Genomic DNA, 18,234 nt, shown 5'->3' on the forward strand with positions numbered 1-18,234 from the left:
CTCCTGTTATTGGACTATTTTAAATGTAAACGAGTACATGTTGGTTGATGGTTTGCTGGGTCTTTTATGTTCTTGGTGTTTTCTATTTTTTTCTATTGATTACTAAGAGGAGTAAAGTGTGATAGTAGAGAAGATAGCAGAATAGGAGGATCCTAGGCTCAACTTGTCCCTTGGATACACCTAGATAATACCCACCTCAGTGTAAATAACCCAGAAAATGACCTGAAGACTGGCAGAATGGACTTTCCATAGCTAAATGTAGAGAAAAGTCCACATCAAAGGTGGTAGAAAGGGCAGAAACACAGGCAGGAGCCAAACTGACCCGCAGGACTATCAGAAGGAGAAAGAGACACCAAAGGCATAGAGAAAGGGAGGATCAGACCCCACACAAAAGGCACCAGATATAGGGGGCCCATACTGAAAAGATGAATCCACTTTGAAAACCAGAGGGGCTTAACTTCTTGAGTTCTTATAATCACTGAGGCTTACCACAAGGAATTTTAAAAATCAGTGGGCTGATTTCCAGGAGAATGTGAGGATAATGGGAAACTGAGAACCTGAACTTAAAGAGACAGCACAATAAATAGCCCTGCTGATATACAGCATAGAAGCAGCAGTTTGAAAAATGCCTCAGGTATACAGGAGGGAGATTTATTTACTAATTTTCGGGCATGTGCTGGAAGGGCAGGGATTTTAGGGAGACTTCTAAGAAAAAAAAAAAAGTTTGTAGGCATCATTTCCTTCCCCTCCCCACTCTAAAAAACACAGATGTGAATGGGAACCTGTGCACTGTGAACAGTCTCTGCCTAGCCTACTAGCACACCCTGCCCCACACACTTCTGTGGATCTGGCACACTTCTGTGGATCTGGTCACTCCAACCAGGCGTCCTCACACAGCAAACCAGTGCAAACCTTGCTAATACCAAGTGTCTCACCTCCGAACTCTTCTGGAGACTGAGCCCCTCAAACACACCTTCAGTAAAGTTCATTCAAAGTGGCAGCACAAGTGTGGCAGTGTGCAAGCAGCACAGACAGAAGTCAGCACTACCTCAAACTGACTCCTACCCCAAGGAGAGAAGACTAACCACACACACCAGTTCCACTGCAGCCCAGAAATGGTCTGATCTGACTGCAGGATTTGCCCACCAACCAAAGCTTCTACAGGCAATACAGGGAGAGTGTCCTGAAATTCAGCACTACTACAGCTCTGGTAAATGCCTGGTGTGTTTCAATGCAAACCCAAGGCAGCCTCGGACTTGCCCAATAACAACACAGTGCCCAAACACTGCCCACAACAGGCAAGGAGAGCCATTGCAGACAACTGCTCTGAAGGCAAATGCAGCTCAACCAAAACAGTAGAATTCATGCAGCAGACGTAGGAGACATCCCTGAAGCACCAGGTTCTGGTGAACAGGGGACATTGCATTGCAAGGCACTACAGGATCTCTTCTTCATAACACCATTACTGTCAAGAGCAGGCAATGTGGCTGATATTCCTAACACACAGAAAAAGACATAGAGGGTTAGACAATATGAGGAAACAGAGAAATATGTCTCAAATGAAAGACAAGGACAAAAATCACAGCAAAAGAGTAAACAAAAAAGAAGATAAGTAATATGCCTGATAAAGAATTTAAAATAATGGTCATAAAGATACTCAATGGACTTGAGAAAAGAGTGCAGAACCTCAGTGAGACCCTCAACATAGAGACAGAAAACAAAAGAGAACCAATCAGAGATGAAAAACTCAATTACAAATTAAAAATACACTAGAGGGAAAAATAATAGACTAGAGGAAGCAGAAGAATGGATCAGCAACCTGGAGGACAGAGTAATGGAAAGCAATCAAGCTGAACGAGAGAAAGAATAAAGAACAATAAAAAAAGAAAACAGATCAAGAAAACTCAGAAACACCATCAAGCGTGATAACATTCACATTATGGGGATCCCAGAAGGAGGAAAGAAAAGGGGGCAGAAAAATTTTTGAAGAAATAATAGCTGAAAACTTCCTGAATCAGGGAAGGAACCAGAATCCAGTAGGCATAAAGAGCCCTCAAGAAAATCAACCAAGGAGGTCTACACCAAGACATCTAGGAATTAAAATGGCAAAAAGTAGTGATAAAGACAGAATTTTAAAAGCAAGAGAAAAGAAAACTGCTATATACAAAGGAAACCCCATAAAGCTACCAGAGGATTTTTCAGCAGAAACTTTGCAGACCAGAAGAAAGTGGCATGATACATTCAAGTGCTGAAAGAAAAATACCTACAACGAAGAATAGTTTATCCAACAAGGCTATCATTCAGAATAGGAGAGATAAATAGTTTCCCAGACAAAAGCTAAAGGAATTCATCACCACTAAACCAGCCTTATGATAAATGTTAAGGGGACTATTTGAATACAAAGAAAAGACTGTACGTAGAAGTGAGAAAAGTAGGAAGCACAAAAGCAGTAAGTTTATTATAAAAAGATAATTAGCTCTCTGAGATCTTAATAGATCACACACACTTACTTAAGATGACAATGAGAAATTAACTCAAGAGGTCATGTTGCAGAAGGCAAGCATTACTGGCTGCCCAGTCATGACAGATCTTACTACATGCTGATAGAAGAAAGGCACTGGATACATATACTTTCATAAACGAGGTATATATTATAAAATATTAACAAAATATTGTGGATTTAGAAATCATATGTTGTTTGCTAAGACATCACTTTGCAGGAAAACATCAGCATTGATAGTGTTAAGTCAGTAGGTAATGAAGCAATTAAATCAGAGAAACCTGAATTACTAAATCACCTTAAGGAAAACTCCTACCCAGCCACTCTAGAACTTAGTATGGTCTGAGACATGAGATAAAAACTTTCACTGAGTTAAAACCGCTGAGATTTTTGTAGTTGATCTCCTACAGGAGCTGAAGTTTAATGAAGCTATTCCTTAAGGGGGAAAAAAAAATCAGCTGGAATTCCCTAAAAGGAGCTAGGTAATGGCAATATGTTCAAATATTACTCTATATAGTATTTGCATCATCTGTTAGTGGTTTGGAGTGGTGAGTGTAGTAAAAATTATCTCAGATCCATAAGTAAGTTGATAATTTTAATAAGCACCTAGCCTTCTTTAAAAATTTGTTATCTATGAGCAACACAGGTGCTTAGGATGGGAAAAGGTAAAAGGCACAACGCTATGCAAAGGATTTAACAAAAAACACATGAATATCAGATTACAATTGATTTTAATAGATGCTTAGATTCATCTTTTTGTCATATCAGTCAATAAATTATAAGTACATGAAATATTCAATCGAGCTTTTTTTTATTAAGATGTAAAACCAGCAGTTATTTTTAAGCCACCAGTTATATTTGGTCAGTAATAATGAATGAAAGAAAACACAAGTCTTAGACTAAATATTAGAGAACATAAAATACAAGTAAAAGTGATTCCTCTTATTTTCCCCTTTAACTCCCAGTGCTCCTGGCCTCTTTATGATGTCACCTCTCAACATCATTAATTTGAACTTACAGTGCTTAAGTCCTGGCAAATCATAGGTGGGGGAAATGTCTGTACCAAGATTGTAAGTCCTTCTGTAAAATTTTATGTTTTAAGATAACTGAAATGCTATAGTTAGCTTTATATTTACCCTCTTTAGTGTAAAGAGATGTTGGTCATTATTATTCATTATAAACAAGAGAGTATGTGTTTAGCAGACATATACATTCTCAAGCAACATCAGAGGTTGTTTTGATATAAAAATTAACTAGTTCATTTACCTCAGTAAAATACATACATAGCTTTGGATAAGTCTTTTTCAATGTGATCCTTACTTCATTTGTTTTTGTCATACTGTATTTTCTAATATACAGAAGAAAATAATTCATGGTTCTCATTCAGGGGAACTACCACCTCCTTAGAGGCCATTTGGAAATTTATGGGAATTTTTTTTTTTTTTTTTTTTTTTTAATGTCACAGTGACTGAGGAGTCTACTGACCTTTAGAGGGCATAGGTCAAGGGTGCTAAACTTTTGGTAATAATTTCCTCTTGAGAAATACTAAGTATGCAAAAGTACTTTGCAATAAAAGCAGATTATCCAGACAAGGGAAGTTTGATGATAGTGGTTTCCTTATGCTTAATTTATGTTGTGTTGAAATGAGGTAGGGAAAGAAGATCTTCAATTATGTAAGCCTTTATATTATGTAGGCTTAGAACAAAGGTGAAGGCATAGAACTGTGAAATAGAAAGGAAACTGTACCTGGTTTTTCTTTGGACAGTACTTTTAAAGGAAAGATAAAACACAAAACTTGAAAATAAACAAAACGGGCTTTAATAGGCACTGGTGCCTACTTCATCATAATGCAATCACTACTTTAAAGGACAATCATGAGTAAAAGGATTCAATGAATTTGTAATGATTAAAGGCTGAGGGACTTGCTGATAATTACAAAACAACCTGTACTCCAGCATAGAGCATTACAGAATTACACTGTATACTAATTACTTTAAAATGTTTAAGCACAATAAAATGTTGATGGCATTACTATCATCATGAGCATTGCAGGGCTTTAAGAGAACTTCCCCAAGAGTTAAAAACTTATTTTTGGTTTTATGACTATTTCTTTATGTTGTTTTCTGGTATAATTCTAAAAATCTCATTTTACCATAGAAGGAAACTGTGGTTAAATTCATAATCAAATGGCCTCAAGCATACACAAAAATCCTTAATAACAAATTATCATATTTATTTGGATTCAAGTGGCAATTTCCAGTTCACTTAACAGAATTTGAGATGCAGAAATCATGTCCTACTTTGTTTTTCCTCTGAATTCTATGACAGGACCTTAATTTTAGACTTAAATTTCTGTGTCATGGCCATCAACTTATAGTTGATAAAGAAAATTTTCTTCTTTGAGTTCAATTTTCCCCGTCACTTATTCCTCTTTAATACTCTTGTTCATCCAAATCTCAACAACTCCATTCAAGTGTTTCACCTCTTCTTGCCTTTTCCTCCAACTCAGGTTGTGTCAGTCAACTCAACCCTTTCATTTCTAATAGTTAATAGATCTAAGGTTTCTGAAGGAAGTGGGAGAGGTTTTCACAAAGACTGAGTTATCTAAATATCTGAACTTTTTAAACTTCCAGTGTAAGCCTCTGGATCTCATATCCACTGTACATTTTTTTTTTTTTTTTGGTCCCTTGAGCTGCATTAATAAGGTCCTCTCTTACTATCTTGTCTAGGAATTCACCTTGCTATAAAATAAGGTTTATGAATCTTAGCACTACTGCCATTTTAAGCAGAATAACTCCTTACTGGAGTTGAGGACTGGGGAGGGGGCAGGGAGTACCTGTCTTGTAATTAGTTAGCAGCATCCCTGGTCTCTACCCACTAGATGCCACTATCAGCACTTGGTATGTGTACACCCCCCCACACACACACTCACAAACACCCCAAAACATGCACACAATTGTGATGAAGATATCTCAGGCATTGCAAATGCCTTCGGGGGTAAGAGATTCATAATGATCCCAGATTGAGAAACATTGCTCTAGAAAATGTCAGAAAAAGATAGGAAATTTCACCGTACTACACATAGAGCCATCCCTCACCAAGACAATAACCATATGGCACTTGATCTTTGCCTTAAAAAAGAGACTTCTACAGCAAATATGAGTGACTCAGGCCCCAGTCAGTTCCTGGAAAATATTCTGCCAAGTATTTTATGGCTTTATTTGCATATATCTGATACAGAATCCTAAAATCCAAAATTAGCTGGCAGGATATCTTGTGACACTCACATATAATGATTATCTGCAGCCATTTTACTATTAAAATCAAACTTAATTGTGGAATGTTGACTATCTTTCCTCCATAAACCAGAAACAAGGCAAAGATGCTCATTATTTCTATTCAGCCTTGTAATCTAGACCCTATTTTGTTCCATAAGGCAATAAAACATTAAGATTGGAAAGGAGGAAGTAAAATTACCTTTATTCACAGAGGACATGATTGAGTGGATTATCCAGTGACATCTACAAAAAAATTATTTAGAGCTATTAAGTGAATGTAATAAGATTGTATGACACAGGATCTAATTATATAAATTATATTTCTATAACTGGAAAAAATAGAAAATATAAATTTAAGAAAAGAGTACAATTTTCAGTAACAAAAAAAAACTTTAAAAGTAAATTTATTGAAATATATGCAAGACATAGATAAGAAAACTAAAAATATTCTTCAGGGAATTTTTTTAGGACAGTTTTTCTTTTTATTTTCTTTTTTTAGATTTAATTTATTTAATTGACAGAGAGAGCACAAGCAGGAGGAGTGGGAGAGGGAGAAGCAGGCATGATGCCAATGCCAATGCGGGGCTCAATCCCAAGACCCTGGGATAACGACCTGAGCTGAAGGCAGACGCTTAACTGACTGAGCCACTCAGGCGCCCCATAGGAAAGTTTTATATACATATATAAATATACATAATGTATAAACTGATATTTTTTATTATATGTAATAAATATATATCCTCTGATTCAAAGATATCCTTTACACCCTTTATACCTACTAGAACAGCTAAAATTAAAGATTAATGACACCAACAGTCAGCAACAGTGTAAGACATCTGACATGTTCAGCATTGGTGGTGGGTATAAAATGGTACAACCACTTTGGAATATCACTTGATATTTTAAAATAAAGTTAAACATACACATGTTATAGGTATGATTCAGTATTTCCACTATAGCTTACCCAAGAGAAGTTCACAAAAAGACTTGGACAAAATGTGTATAGCAGCTTTATTCACAATAAGCCAAACTAAAGTAACTTAAATGTCCGTCAACAGGAGGATGGAAAAACTCAGTGTAGTGTATATCATGTAATGGAATACTGCTCTGCAATCTAAAGGAATGAACTATTCATTTAAGTGATATAGATAAATAAAAAAAAAAATTATACTGGAAAAATCCAGAAACACAAAAGCATATACTGTATGTTATCATATGTATGAATTTCAAGCACAGGCAAGTTTGTCTGTGGTAACTCAACAGCCCTTTGTGGGGGAGGGGCAGAGTGGATTGACAGGAATCTGGTACAATGTAACCTAACGGTATGGTTGAAAATTCCTGTGTTTCTTAAGGTTGGTTAGGTTAGGGTTAGTGACAAATTTAGTTCTTTCATTTTCACTGGGAAGAGTTTATAGGACCCCAAAATAGCCACGAACTGAATACTTTAGTTCTCACTCCCTATGTAAATTTACATGTCCTAAGCATTCAATACATTTAACCTTTTGGGAATAGATGACATTTTTCCACTCTTTCACCTAAATTGGGTGTTGCCGGTGATAGCATCTCTACCTTTCCAGGACAGTCGAGAAATTTTCTAGACCAGGATATTTTTAGATTCCATTTTTGAAGTTCCCCATTAAAAATAACAACAACAAAAAACATTGTCAGCATTATGTTTTATTTTTTCTTTTGAGACTATTGTCTAATTTAATTATCTAAAAAGAAAAAAAAACTGCAACAAGTCAAAAAGGTTGTTCTTTCTTGATATAACTAGTTTTTGAATTAAGGTCTCTGGATGTATATAAAAGGAAACGTAATAACTAATACTTCATTTTAACAAGGTGAAATGGGAAACAGATGCCACAGAATCTGCCTTCACTTCAGGTGCAGTGCACACATCCAATCATTTCAATATCAATCTCAGGATCTCTAAGGCTTTTTTTTTTTTTTTTAATCTCAGGATTCCTTTTTATTCTTTTAAAAATTGTTTTATTTGAGCATATTTGACATACAATGTTACACTAGTTTCAGGTGTACAACATAATGATTGGACAAGTTTATTCATTAAGCTTTGCCCCCAACAAGTATAGCTGCCATCTGTCACCATACAATGAATGGTACTATAGCATCACTGACTATATTTCCTATGCAGTGCCTTTTATTCCATGACTTATTTATTCCTTAACTGGAAGCCTGTATGTACCACCCCCCTTCACCCATTTTGCCCGTACCTTCAATCCTGCACCCCTCTGACAGTATCAGTTTGTGCTCTGTATTTATAGGTCTGATTCTGCATTTTATTTTAGATTCCATGTATGTGTGAGTTTTAAGTAAAGAAGGTACCCATTGTTAACATTGTGGAATGTCATGTATTCATGATGTAGAAAGGGAGCTGTGTTTAGGTTTCCTAAATAAAAAGCTGAGACCCTAATGTAGGGACACATGGGGGACTTTATTTTTTAGAACAAAAATCTATTTTTTATATTACCACTGGAAAAGGTTTCTTTTTTCCTTTAAAGGAGTAAACATATCACTGCATTTGTGGGTTTTTTTTTTCCTCTTAGTCTGAAAAATTTTAATCTTAGTACAGAATACACCTGCCTTTACTCTTGCCTTTAACTATATCTCAGATACCTTTTAAAATGTATAATAAATTCAAAGGATAAGGACTCTCAACAATGTGGTATCCCCTTCAGTTTCATTTGAAATGGAACAAGTATTACTTCAAGACACTTTATCCATTTCAGGAAGATGTCTTCTATCCCTAGTTTTCTCAGAGTTTTTAATTATGAGTGTTATTTTTTTCAAAATTTCTTCTGCATATCTTGAAATGATCAGATGAATTTTATTTGTTATTTGGAGTAATTACATGGGTTGATTTACATATGTTAAACTAATCTTACATTCCAGAAAGTAAATCTCAGTAACCATGATGTCTTTGCCATTTTATATTATTGTTCAGTTCAAGATTACTTATCAAGTTGTTAAGGAATTTTTGTGTCTGTGTTAATACAAGGTTTTGGTCTATAATACTCATTTCTGGTAATGTCTTTAAGAAGTTTTGGTGTCAGGGTTATTTATATTGTTCTCAAAAATGAGTTAAAATATCCTTCTCTTCCTCGTTTCTGAAAAATTTGTATAGAATTAGTATTTTTCCTTAATTTAAAAAAATTTATCGGTAAAACTATCTGGGTCTGTGCTTTTCTTTCTGGGAAGGTTTTTAATAATGGATTCATTTTACTTAATAATTATGAGGCTAGTCACGTATTTATTATTTAATCATGTGTCTGTTTTGGTAGATTAGTTTTACATGGAACTCATCTATTTCACTTAAGTTGCTGAATTGATCGCCATAAAATTGTTAATAATATTCTCCATTATCCTTTAAAATCTATGTAATTATAAAATTTGCATCAGTCCTGATATTGGTAATTTGTGTTTTCTCTTTATTTGTCAGTCCTTCTAGGAGTTAATCAATTTTAATAATCTTTACAAAAAATCAAATTTGGGATTTTTTGCTCTAATTTTGTTTTCACTTTGATTCTGTCTTGTTCTAACTTTGAATTTATTTTGATATTTTCTTAATTTTAATGCGGGGATTTAAAACACAGTCTTAAAGGTGCCTGGGTGGCTCAGTCAGTTAAGCATCTGCCTTCAGCTCAGGTTACGGTCTGTGGGTCCTAGAATCAAGCCCTAGGTCAGGCTCCCTGCTCAATGGGGAGTATGCTTCTCCCTCTCTCTCTACCCTTACCCCCTGCTCCTCTTCTCTCTTTCTCTCAAATAAATAAAATCTTTTAAAAAAATGTTTTAAACTTTTTTCTAGTATAAGACACTAAAGCTATAAATTCTCTTCTCACCTTTTTGCAGTATTCCATAATTTTTGATGCTATGTTATTGTTTGGTTGCTTCTTTTTTATAAGTGTGAATTGTGATTTCTGTTTGACCATTGGTTATTTAGAAAGAACTATTTAAAAAAAAATATTTGTGTATTTTCTATATAATTTTGTTTTTGATTTCTAATTCAATTTTTTGGTGATTAAAGAACATGCCCCAGGGATTATACAAGGAATTAATGGATCATACCTATGTATAATTTTTTAGATCTCGACTTTAATAATATTGTTTCATGAACTTGAAATGTTTCCTCTTTCAGAGTATTTAAAACAGAGATGTTCATAACCATGGTTGAACAGCAAAATTTCTTCAGGACAGTATAAATGACCATTGGCTAGATCCAAACCTAGAGATTTAGATATGGTGGGGCAATTTTAATGCATGTTCGCACTTAAAAAACAACTACGTGGATGGAGCTAGAAAGTACCATGCTAAGTGAAATGAGTCACTCAGAGAAAGACAAATACCATATGATTTCACTCATATGTGGAATTTATGAAAAAATAAATAAATAAGGAAAGGTAAAAAAGAGAGAGAGAGAGAGAGATGAACCATGAGAGACTATGGACCCCGGGAAACAAACCGAGGGTTTCAGAGGGGAGGGGGTAGGGAGAGGGGGTAACAGGGTGATGGGTTTTAAAGACGGCACATGTGATGTGCACTGGGTGTTATACGCAACTAATGAATCATTGAACACTACGTCAAAAACTAATGATGTACTATATGGTGGCTAACTGAACATAATTAAAAAAGAGAGAGAGAGGAGGAGAGGCCAAGCAAGAAACAGACACTTAACTACGTACAAACTGATGGTTACCAGAGGTGAGGTGGGGGGGGATGGGTTAAATAGGTGATGGGGATTAAGAAGGGCACTTGTAATGAGCACTGGGTGTTGTATGGAAGTGTGGAATCATTATATTGTACACATGAAGCTAATATTACACTGTATGTTAACTAACTGGAATTTAAATAAAAACTTCTTAAAAAAACAAAAAAAAAACACTGGACTAGATAACTTTTTGATTATATATCCTAAATTTTATTCAATTAAATCATTTAATTTAATAAAAAGATTTATTTATGTGTGAGAGAAAGAGAGCATGAGTGGGGGAGGGGTTGAGGCAGAGGGAAACAAAGAGACTCCCTGCTGAGCCGGGCTCAATGCCAGGACCTCAATATCATGACCCCAGTCAAAATCAAAATCCAGACGCTCAACTGACTGAGCCACACAGACGCTCCTATTTTTTTAAAGATTTGAAAGAGAGAGAGAGAGGGCAAGGGGGAGGGGCATAGGGGGACAGAGAGAGTCCTAAGCGGATTCTGCACTGAGTGTGGAGCCCAATGTGGGGCTGGATCCCATGATCCTGAGATCACTACCTTAGCTGAAACCAAGAACCAGGAGGCTTAACCGACTGTGCCACCCAGGTGCCCCAAAATCATGTAAATTTTTATAAGGTGACAAAAATGTGTCAAGTTTTGTGTTGGGAAACAGAGCCTAAATAAAGATATTGAGATATTTATTTTAATGTACTTTATTCCTCAATTTTTTTTTCAATTTGAGTATAGCTGACATACAATGTTACATTAATTTCAGGTGTACAACAGAGTGATTAGACTTCTCTATACATTATGCTATGCTCATCACAAGTGTACCGTACCATTTATCACCATACAACACTATTACAGTATTATTGCCTATGTTCCCTATGCTGTGCCTTTTATTCCTATGCCTTAGTCATTCCATAACTGAAAGCCTCTATCTTCCACTCCCCTTCCTACAATTTGCACCTCCCCAAGCAACCAACACTTCTCTCTGTTTATGGATCGGGTTCTGCTTTTTGTTTGTTTATTCACTTGGGTTTTTTGTTTGTTTGTTTGTTTGTTTAGATTCTACAATGTACTTCTTTCTTAATACTTACGTAATGTCAAAATAAGTAAAATACTATGTGAGCATGTGTGTTTGTATGTGTGTGCAAGTTCAAAACTCACATGTGATCCTTGTTGGTTTCTGTAATGTAACAGGATGTTGTAAAATAATATTTCTCTATCAGATCTTAGTATATGCCTCCATTACAAATAAATAAAATGGGATTATAGAGTTCTTTGTGAGAATAAACATGTTCACATAGTACTAAAGCAAATGGAAACTTTTAAATGAAAAATACGTTAAACATACTTTTATTTCTCAGATGTTCCTAAAGAACAAAAATTTTAAAAAATTAAAATCCATATAAATACTTACAGTGCACACTGACACACACACACACACACATACTCATTCACAGACATACAAGTATGCCACTGAATGATTTGGATTTGCTTAAGTTTGAGAATATTTTGAGGACCTGATTTTGCTTAAGCTGTGCTTTTAAAGTGATGCCTTTGCTAAAATTTAATTTCAAGAGAATCTGGAGTATGAGATAGAGAAAAATAATTCAACCATGAATTCACAGTTTTTAAAAAAGTCTCTATTACCGATATGGCAAAATTTGGTAATTTTTAAAATGTTTCTATCTACTTTGTTTTAGTTATGTTGAAGTTTGTGCTAAAAACACACATTTACTCATCTCTATTTTTTTCTAGGATGAAATAATCTTATATAATAGTAGAGATCTGAGAATGCAATATATTTCTCTAGTTGGTGATGGCAAGTGCTTACACACAATGATCATTAAATACAGTGATTTTATATAAATTAATTAAAACCTTTCCCTCTTATTTTAATAGCCAAAAAATAAACTTTGGAACATATGATAATTACATTCCAGGTAAGAAAGAATTCAATATTTATTTTTGAAATATGATTAATTTTAGGATTATGATTACTTTTAAGGATAAATTATTATTATCCTCTATTCAGGATGATAAAGCAGTAGCTCATGGAACATCATTAAAAATCAACTTTCTCATGGACTTGGCAAACACTTTCTAAAGATACTTTGTTTTTGAATCCAACAAAGTTTAAGCAAATATGTTCAGCAACATAAAGGTGTTATGTTAGAAATCATACATGTTAGAAATCATACAATCAGATAATCTTACAGTTGAAAAGTAGTATAGAAACTGAATCAACAATTCACCCATGTCTGTAATGACTTCTACTACATTCATGATAGACTGTAACCCCCTTATAATTGGCCAAAAATTCACCAATCTGATGTTGAAGGACTTTATATATTGAATGATTTTCCCTCATATATTGAGCTTAAATATGCCTTTCATTCTGTATATTTTCTCATTGATCCTGACTGTTTTCAGGAGATACACAATGTGTATTTTCTCTTATACAAAGTATTATACTGCACATGTTTAAATGAAATGAAAATCTTTCTCACTCCTATTAGTACCCCAAACATCTTTAAACATTTCTCTTATAGTTTCCAGGTAACTTTTCCCTCACAGTCACAATTCTGTACATACTCTTTATTTGTAGTTTACTTCATTAATATGCAACTTATAAAAACAATGTCGTTCTTATGTGTATAACATTTACTCTTGTAGCTTGGAAAATTATTACTAACTAAAGGAACCTTAAGCATTAGCATTTAGATTCAATCATATATATTTACTGAATATTTTAAAACAAGTACTGTCTGTACTAAGTACTTTGGAGGCTACAGAAGTAGTTATCATATTTTCTGATCTCCAAAGAATTGTATTCTAACCAAAAGAATCTAAAGCAAAAATCAAGACTGGGAGAGACAGATGATTAAAAAAAAGCAGTAAAGATCTTTCTTGCATTTATATTACAGAGTATATTAGTTTCACAATGACTATGTAGTTTTCTGTAAAACTGATCAAAATAGAAAATAAATTTTTATTTTCATATATTGATAGCAGAGAATTTCAAACATAAATAAATAAATGAAGCCATAATTTGTATCATTTGTTCATTCATGGAATCTATTATCTTACTGCCATTTTAGTTCTGATGAAACATTACTTACTCTAAAACACTTAATGTTTTCTTATTTTAGTCAGTGAATTAAGCAAAAAATCATGGAATCAGCAACACTTTGCCCTGGGATTTCCCAAACCACCAAGGCCAGGAAAAAAAAGGAGATCAAAACCATCCCAATTACGAGACAATGCAGTTCCTGTGAGTATTGGAAAGATCATATAATTTTACTAGTGCTAAACTTGTGAAACCATGTATAGTTATATGTGTTACAGATCAGCGCTGACCAATGGGATTTCTGTGATGACAGAAATGTTTTATGTCTTTGCATTCCAGTGTGGTTATTGAACATTTAAAATGAGGCTAGTACAACTGAGGAATTGAATTTTACATTTCAATTCAATTCAATTCACTTGTGGCTTTTAAATATACTGGACAGCACAGTTAAAGGTAATTCAAATTCTACTACATGAAGGAAGTAGATATATTTTATTTGCATTTCACTGTATAAACATTGCCCCTTATTTCATATGAACTATTTCTTTAGTAACCCCACACTATAGAAAATATGTGTCCAAGAAGCACAAAAATCTGGAGATCCTAATGCTACAGTTAGTATGAACATTCAGAAAATGTCCCCCGGCTGGGGAAACTCCCTCATTAGAATCATGGGATTATATCATATCTTGATAAAGTTTTAATGCTTCCTCATTTTCTGTAATGTAGCATTTAGGATTCTGAATATTAGAAGATAAGTATTTCTCAATCTAGAGTCATCATGGGATAGGAAATGCTTAAAAAAAAGTTTCACAAAAGTATCATCAACTCTTGCTTATTTTAGGGAGTGTTTCCAGTAAGTAGTGATCCTAGCTTATTCTGTCATCTCACACTCTTTGCTTTTCCTTTCTTTCTTTATTCAATTTATTTTTCTACTGTTTGTTAACATCATTTCCAAAGTTTGCTACTTCTGCAATTAAGATTTTGCAAATACCTGGTTAGGAGGTGAAAATAAAATGCACCATTCTGCACAAATTTTTGTGTACCAAATGTTATAGTTTTTATTATTGTAGTTAGCAGGAGTTTCAGGGTTGTAGTTTTAACTATAGGTGGCATTCCAAATTCCAGAGACCTTGTATGAAATAACAGAGACCAGGATATGTCTGAACATAAAACTATTACATATTAGAGAACAATTAGTTTCTGAGTTAGCCTAGGAATGGAAAATACGCAAGATATTCTAAGAATTCTTGAGAACACTGAGAAAGGAAAAAAAAAAAAAAAAGCCGTCTCCTGATTGTGAAGAGAGATTCGGATATGTCATTAGTCAGTGAGGTCTCTACCAATTTTAACATAGTATCTTAAGGGAATTATGAAGATCCTTTAAATTGAAATAAGGCCCACAATGAGACATGGCTATCCGTTAGTCCAAAAAAGAATGAAACTGGAAAAGCAGAATAAACTATGACATCTACAATTTTTCCACTATTTATCAAAATCTAAAATCTTTTAATGGCTGAAGTTAAAATGCATTTGATATGTGGTAATAAAAGCTGTGTAACATACAAATTGTTCATTATTATTCTAACCAATATTCCAGATACATGATTCAGACAAAATAAAAGAAGGTCCTAAACGACCATTATGGATGCACAGTTCTTTAATGAGAATTTCTGAGAGACCATCTGAGTATTTAGCTGCCAGGAGGCAACGTCCATATAAACCAACCCATCGCCCAAAGGAAGATGCTAAAGTAGCAGACGTAGAAAAACTTGTATCTCCAGAAACAGCTAAGAAAGGTAAAGAGGACAAGCAAGCAGACAAGAAGGGCATATCGGAATCAGAAACAGAACCCACAGTTTTAAAGGAGACAAAATTAACTAAGAGAGAGTTAAAGAAAGATAAAGATAGAGAAACAGGAACTAAAGATGAAAAAGATGTTGCAAAAACAGATGCCAAAAAAGAAAGAAAAGATTCAAAGAAGGGCAAGGAGTCAGGTACAGAATCTGAAGATGAAAAAAAAGATGCCAAGAAAGATGCCAAGAAAGACAAGAAAGCTGCCAAGAAGGACAAGGAGTCAGGTACAGAATCTGAAGATGAAAAGAAAGATGCCAAGAAAGACAAGAAAGCTTCAAAGAAGGGCAAGGAGTCTGCTACAGAATCTGAAGATGAAAAGAAAGATGCCAAGAAAGATGCCAAGAAAGACAAGAAAGGTTCAAAGAAGGGCAAGGAGTCTGCTACAGAATCTGAAGATGAAAAGAAAGATGCCAAGAAAGATGCCAAGAAAGACAAGAAAGGTTCAAAGAAGGGCAAGGAGTCTGCTACAGAATCTGAAGATGAAAAGAAAGATGCCAAGAAAGATGCCAAGAAAGACAAGAAAGGTTCAAAGAAGGGCAAGGAGTCTGCTACAGAATCTGAAGATGAAAAGAAAGATGCCAAGAAAGATGCCAAGAAAGACAAGAAAGGTTCAAAGAAGGAAAAAGGGTCTACAGAATCTGAAGATGCGAAGGATAAGGATGGGAAAAAAGATTCAAAGAAACCAGGAGAGAAAGATGATCAATCAAAAGACAAGAAAGATGCAAAGAGAAAGGGGAGTAAAAAAGATAAGAAAGATGAAAAGAAGGCCGGTGGGACAGATACTGAATCAAAGGATGATGCTAAGAAGGATGCTAAGAAGGATGCCAAGAAGGATACCAAGAAGGATGCCAAGAAGGATGCCAAGAAGGGCAAGTAAGCCTTGAATAATAATTCAAAAGCATTTGATAAACAATTTTAAAGTAGCCTGAAACTGAATATGAGTGACAAGGGGATTCAAAGAATTAATCAAATAATTTTTAAAATGGGACAAAGAAGAATACAAAGAAAGACTGAGAAAAACATAAAATATAAGAAAGATATGAAGAATTAAGAGATGATTCATTGAAGGACTTGAAGGATAATTATGCTAAGTCTGGGAATATGAAAGAGTAAATGAAAGATCCCTAGAAAGGTTCAAAAAAGAATATTCAAACAGGATGTAGAAGTTAATGACACTGAATCTGTGGATACAAAAGATTAATAATAATAATAATAATAATAATAATAATAAAATAATAAATAAACAAATAAAGACTTTGAAAAAATCCAAGGAGGCAGATGTTCAATCTATAGTATCAAAGTCTGAAGCTGCATCAACAGATTTAAATAAAGAACGGCAGGAGTAATGAGGGGAAGCCAAGAAAATTTCAGAAACTGTAATTCAGAATAAATGCAAATACAAATCAGATGTAGCATTCCTTAAAAAAGAAAGAAAGAGAAAGAAGGAAAGAAAATATGATTTCCTTGTGAACCTATACCACCATCCCTGAAGTGTAAACAGCCACAACCAGGTTGATGGATGCTGAATGTTCCACTTCCAAGCCAAGATAAGCACACCTGGTAAGTTAGTTTTGTTTTATAATAAGCCAAATTGGGTTAAACAATAATTGAGCCAATTTAAAGTTTGAATTGAAATCTACCATTCTTATAAAATTCTGTGTAATCTGCTGACTGTGTTTTTACTGGAATTTGGCAGAATTTAGTAGCACTTACTTTGGGCTTTCTCATTAATAAGAAATTACTGATGAATTTAGTGAGAATACCACAGAATGAAGACTTTAAAAGTATCAACGAAAAAGTTAAGTAGAGTTATTTATCATGAGAGAGAAGACTGGTTTATGATACATGATAACTTTAACAATTACTTTCTTATCTAGAGGTTTTTTTTTTTTTCTTTAAACAGAAAATAGTAGCCAACTTCTCTCCATTTAAAACAGGATGAAAATCAAAATTTTCCAAATTACCAATACAGGTAAATTTAAACAAGGCATATTAAAGAGATGCCTGATAAATTGCTAATACATAGTACAGAACCAAATTCACCAGAATTCAACAAAGTCTAACAGAGTGAAAGCATCTACATATTATTTAGCTGTGAAAACAATTAACTTTATATTCTTATAACTATATTAAACTCTCTTGTGATCCATAAGTTCTATTAATGTGAAGACAAATAAAAAGCAACATAAAGCAAAATGCAAAACTCTTCAAATATCCAATTAGTAACAATTAAATCACTTTATCATTCTCTCAGATAAACTCAACATTGTTGCAGAACTTTCTAAGTGATTTTCTCTCCCTTTTATCCCTCACAGTATAAATTCTGGATGCAAAATAAAGCTTCTCCTTGATACTCTTAGTTCCACGTGTTTTCCAGAACTGGCTTTCTATGAATAAAGAGGTATAATTGGGTTAGCTGCTCTTTAAACATTGGCCCCTGTTACCCTACAACAACTACTGAAGGATTCATGGCCATCTGTAATTTGTGGTCATCCAGGTGGCCCTACTTGGCAGATCTGAATCAGCTGTAATGACAAGAGTCAAATCCTGCCCTGATATTCCTTCCCTCTTCCGAGAATTCATTCTTCCTCTCCCTCTGCTTATAAGTAAAATTCTATATTCAGATTTTCAAAATTTTCTGGAAATGTTAGCATTTCTATGAGGATTTAGGGAATCATTTAAAAAAACCCTATTCCTCTAACAAAAAAGCCCTTACCTTATTTTCTAACATGGTATTCAAAATCAAGTTTTAGATTAAAATTTAATGTATAGTGTAAGAATAATTGAGCTCCTACCTTTACTGATCTACT

General features: G+C 34.2%; 1 protein-coding gene across 1 annotated transcript in view; it reads left to right on the plus strand.

Annotated features, from left to right (window-relative positions):
• CYLC2 (cylicin 2) overlaps positions 1 to 16,301 on the plus strand; it is a 41,949-nt gene extending 25,648 nt beyond the window's left edge. Inside the window, exons 2-5 of the mRNA XM_048223445.1 lie at positions 12,400 to 12,440; positions 13,650 to 13,771; positions 15,168 to 15,564; positions 15,604 to 16,301. Of these exons, the coding sequence (XP_048079402.1) occupies positions 12,400 to 12,440; positions 13,650 to 13,771; positions 15,168 to 15,564; positions 15,604 to 16,301 (1,258 nt within the window). The remainder of the gene's footprint in view (positions 1 to 12,399; positions 12,441 to 13,649; positions 13,772 to 15,167; positions 15,565 to 15,603) is intronic.
• Positions 16,302 to 18,234: the final 1,933 nt, after the last annotated feature.

Source organism: Ursus arctos, unplaced genomic scaffold (genome assembly GCF_023065955.2).
Source record: "Ursus arctos isolate Adak ecotype North America unplaced genomic scaffold, UrsArc2.0 scaffold_18, whole genome shotgun sequence".
NCBI classification, from domain to species: Eukaryota; Metazoa; Chordata; class Mammalia; order Carnivora; family Ursidae; genus Ursus; species Ursus arctos.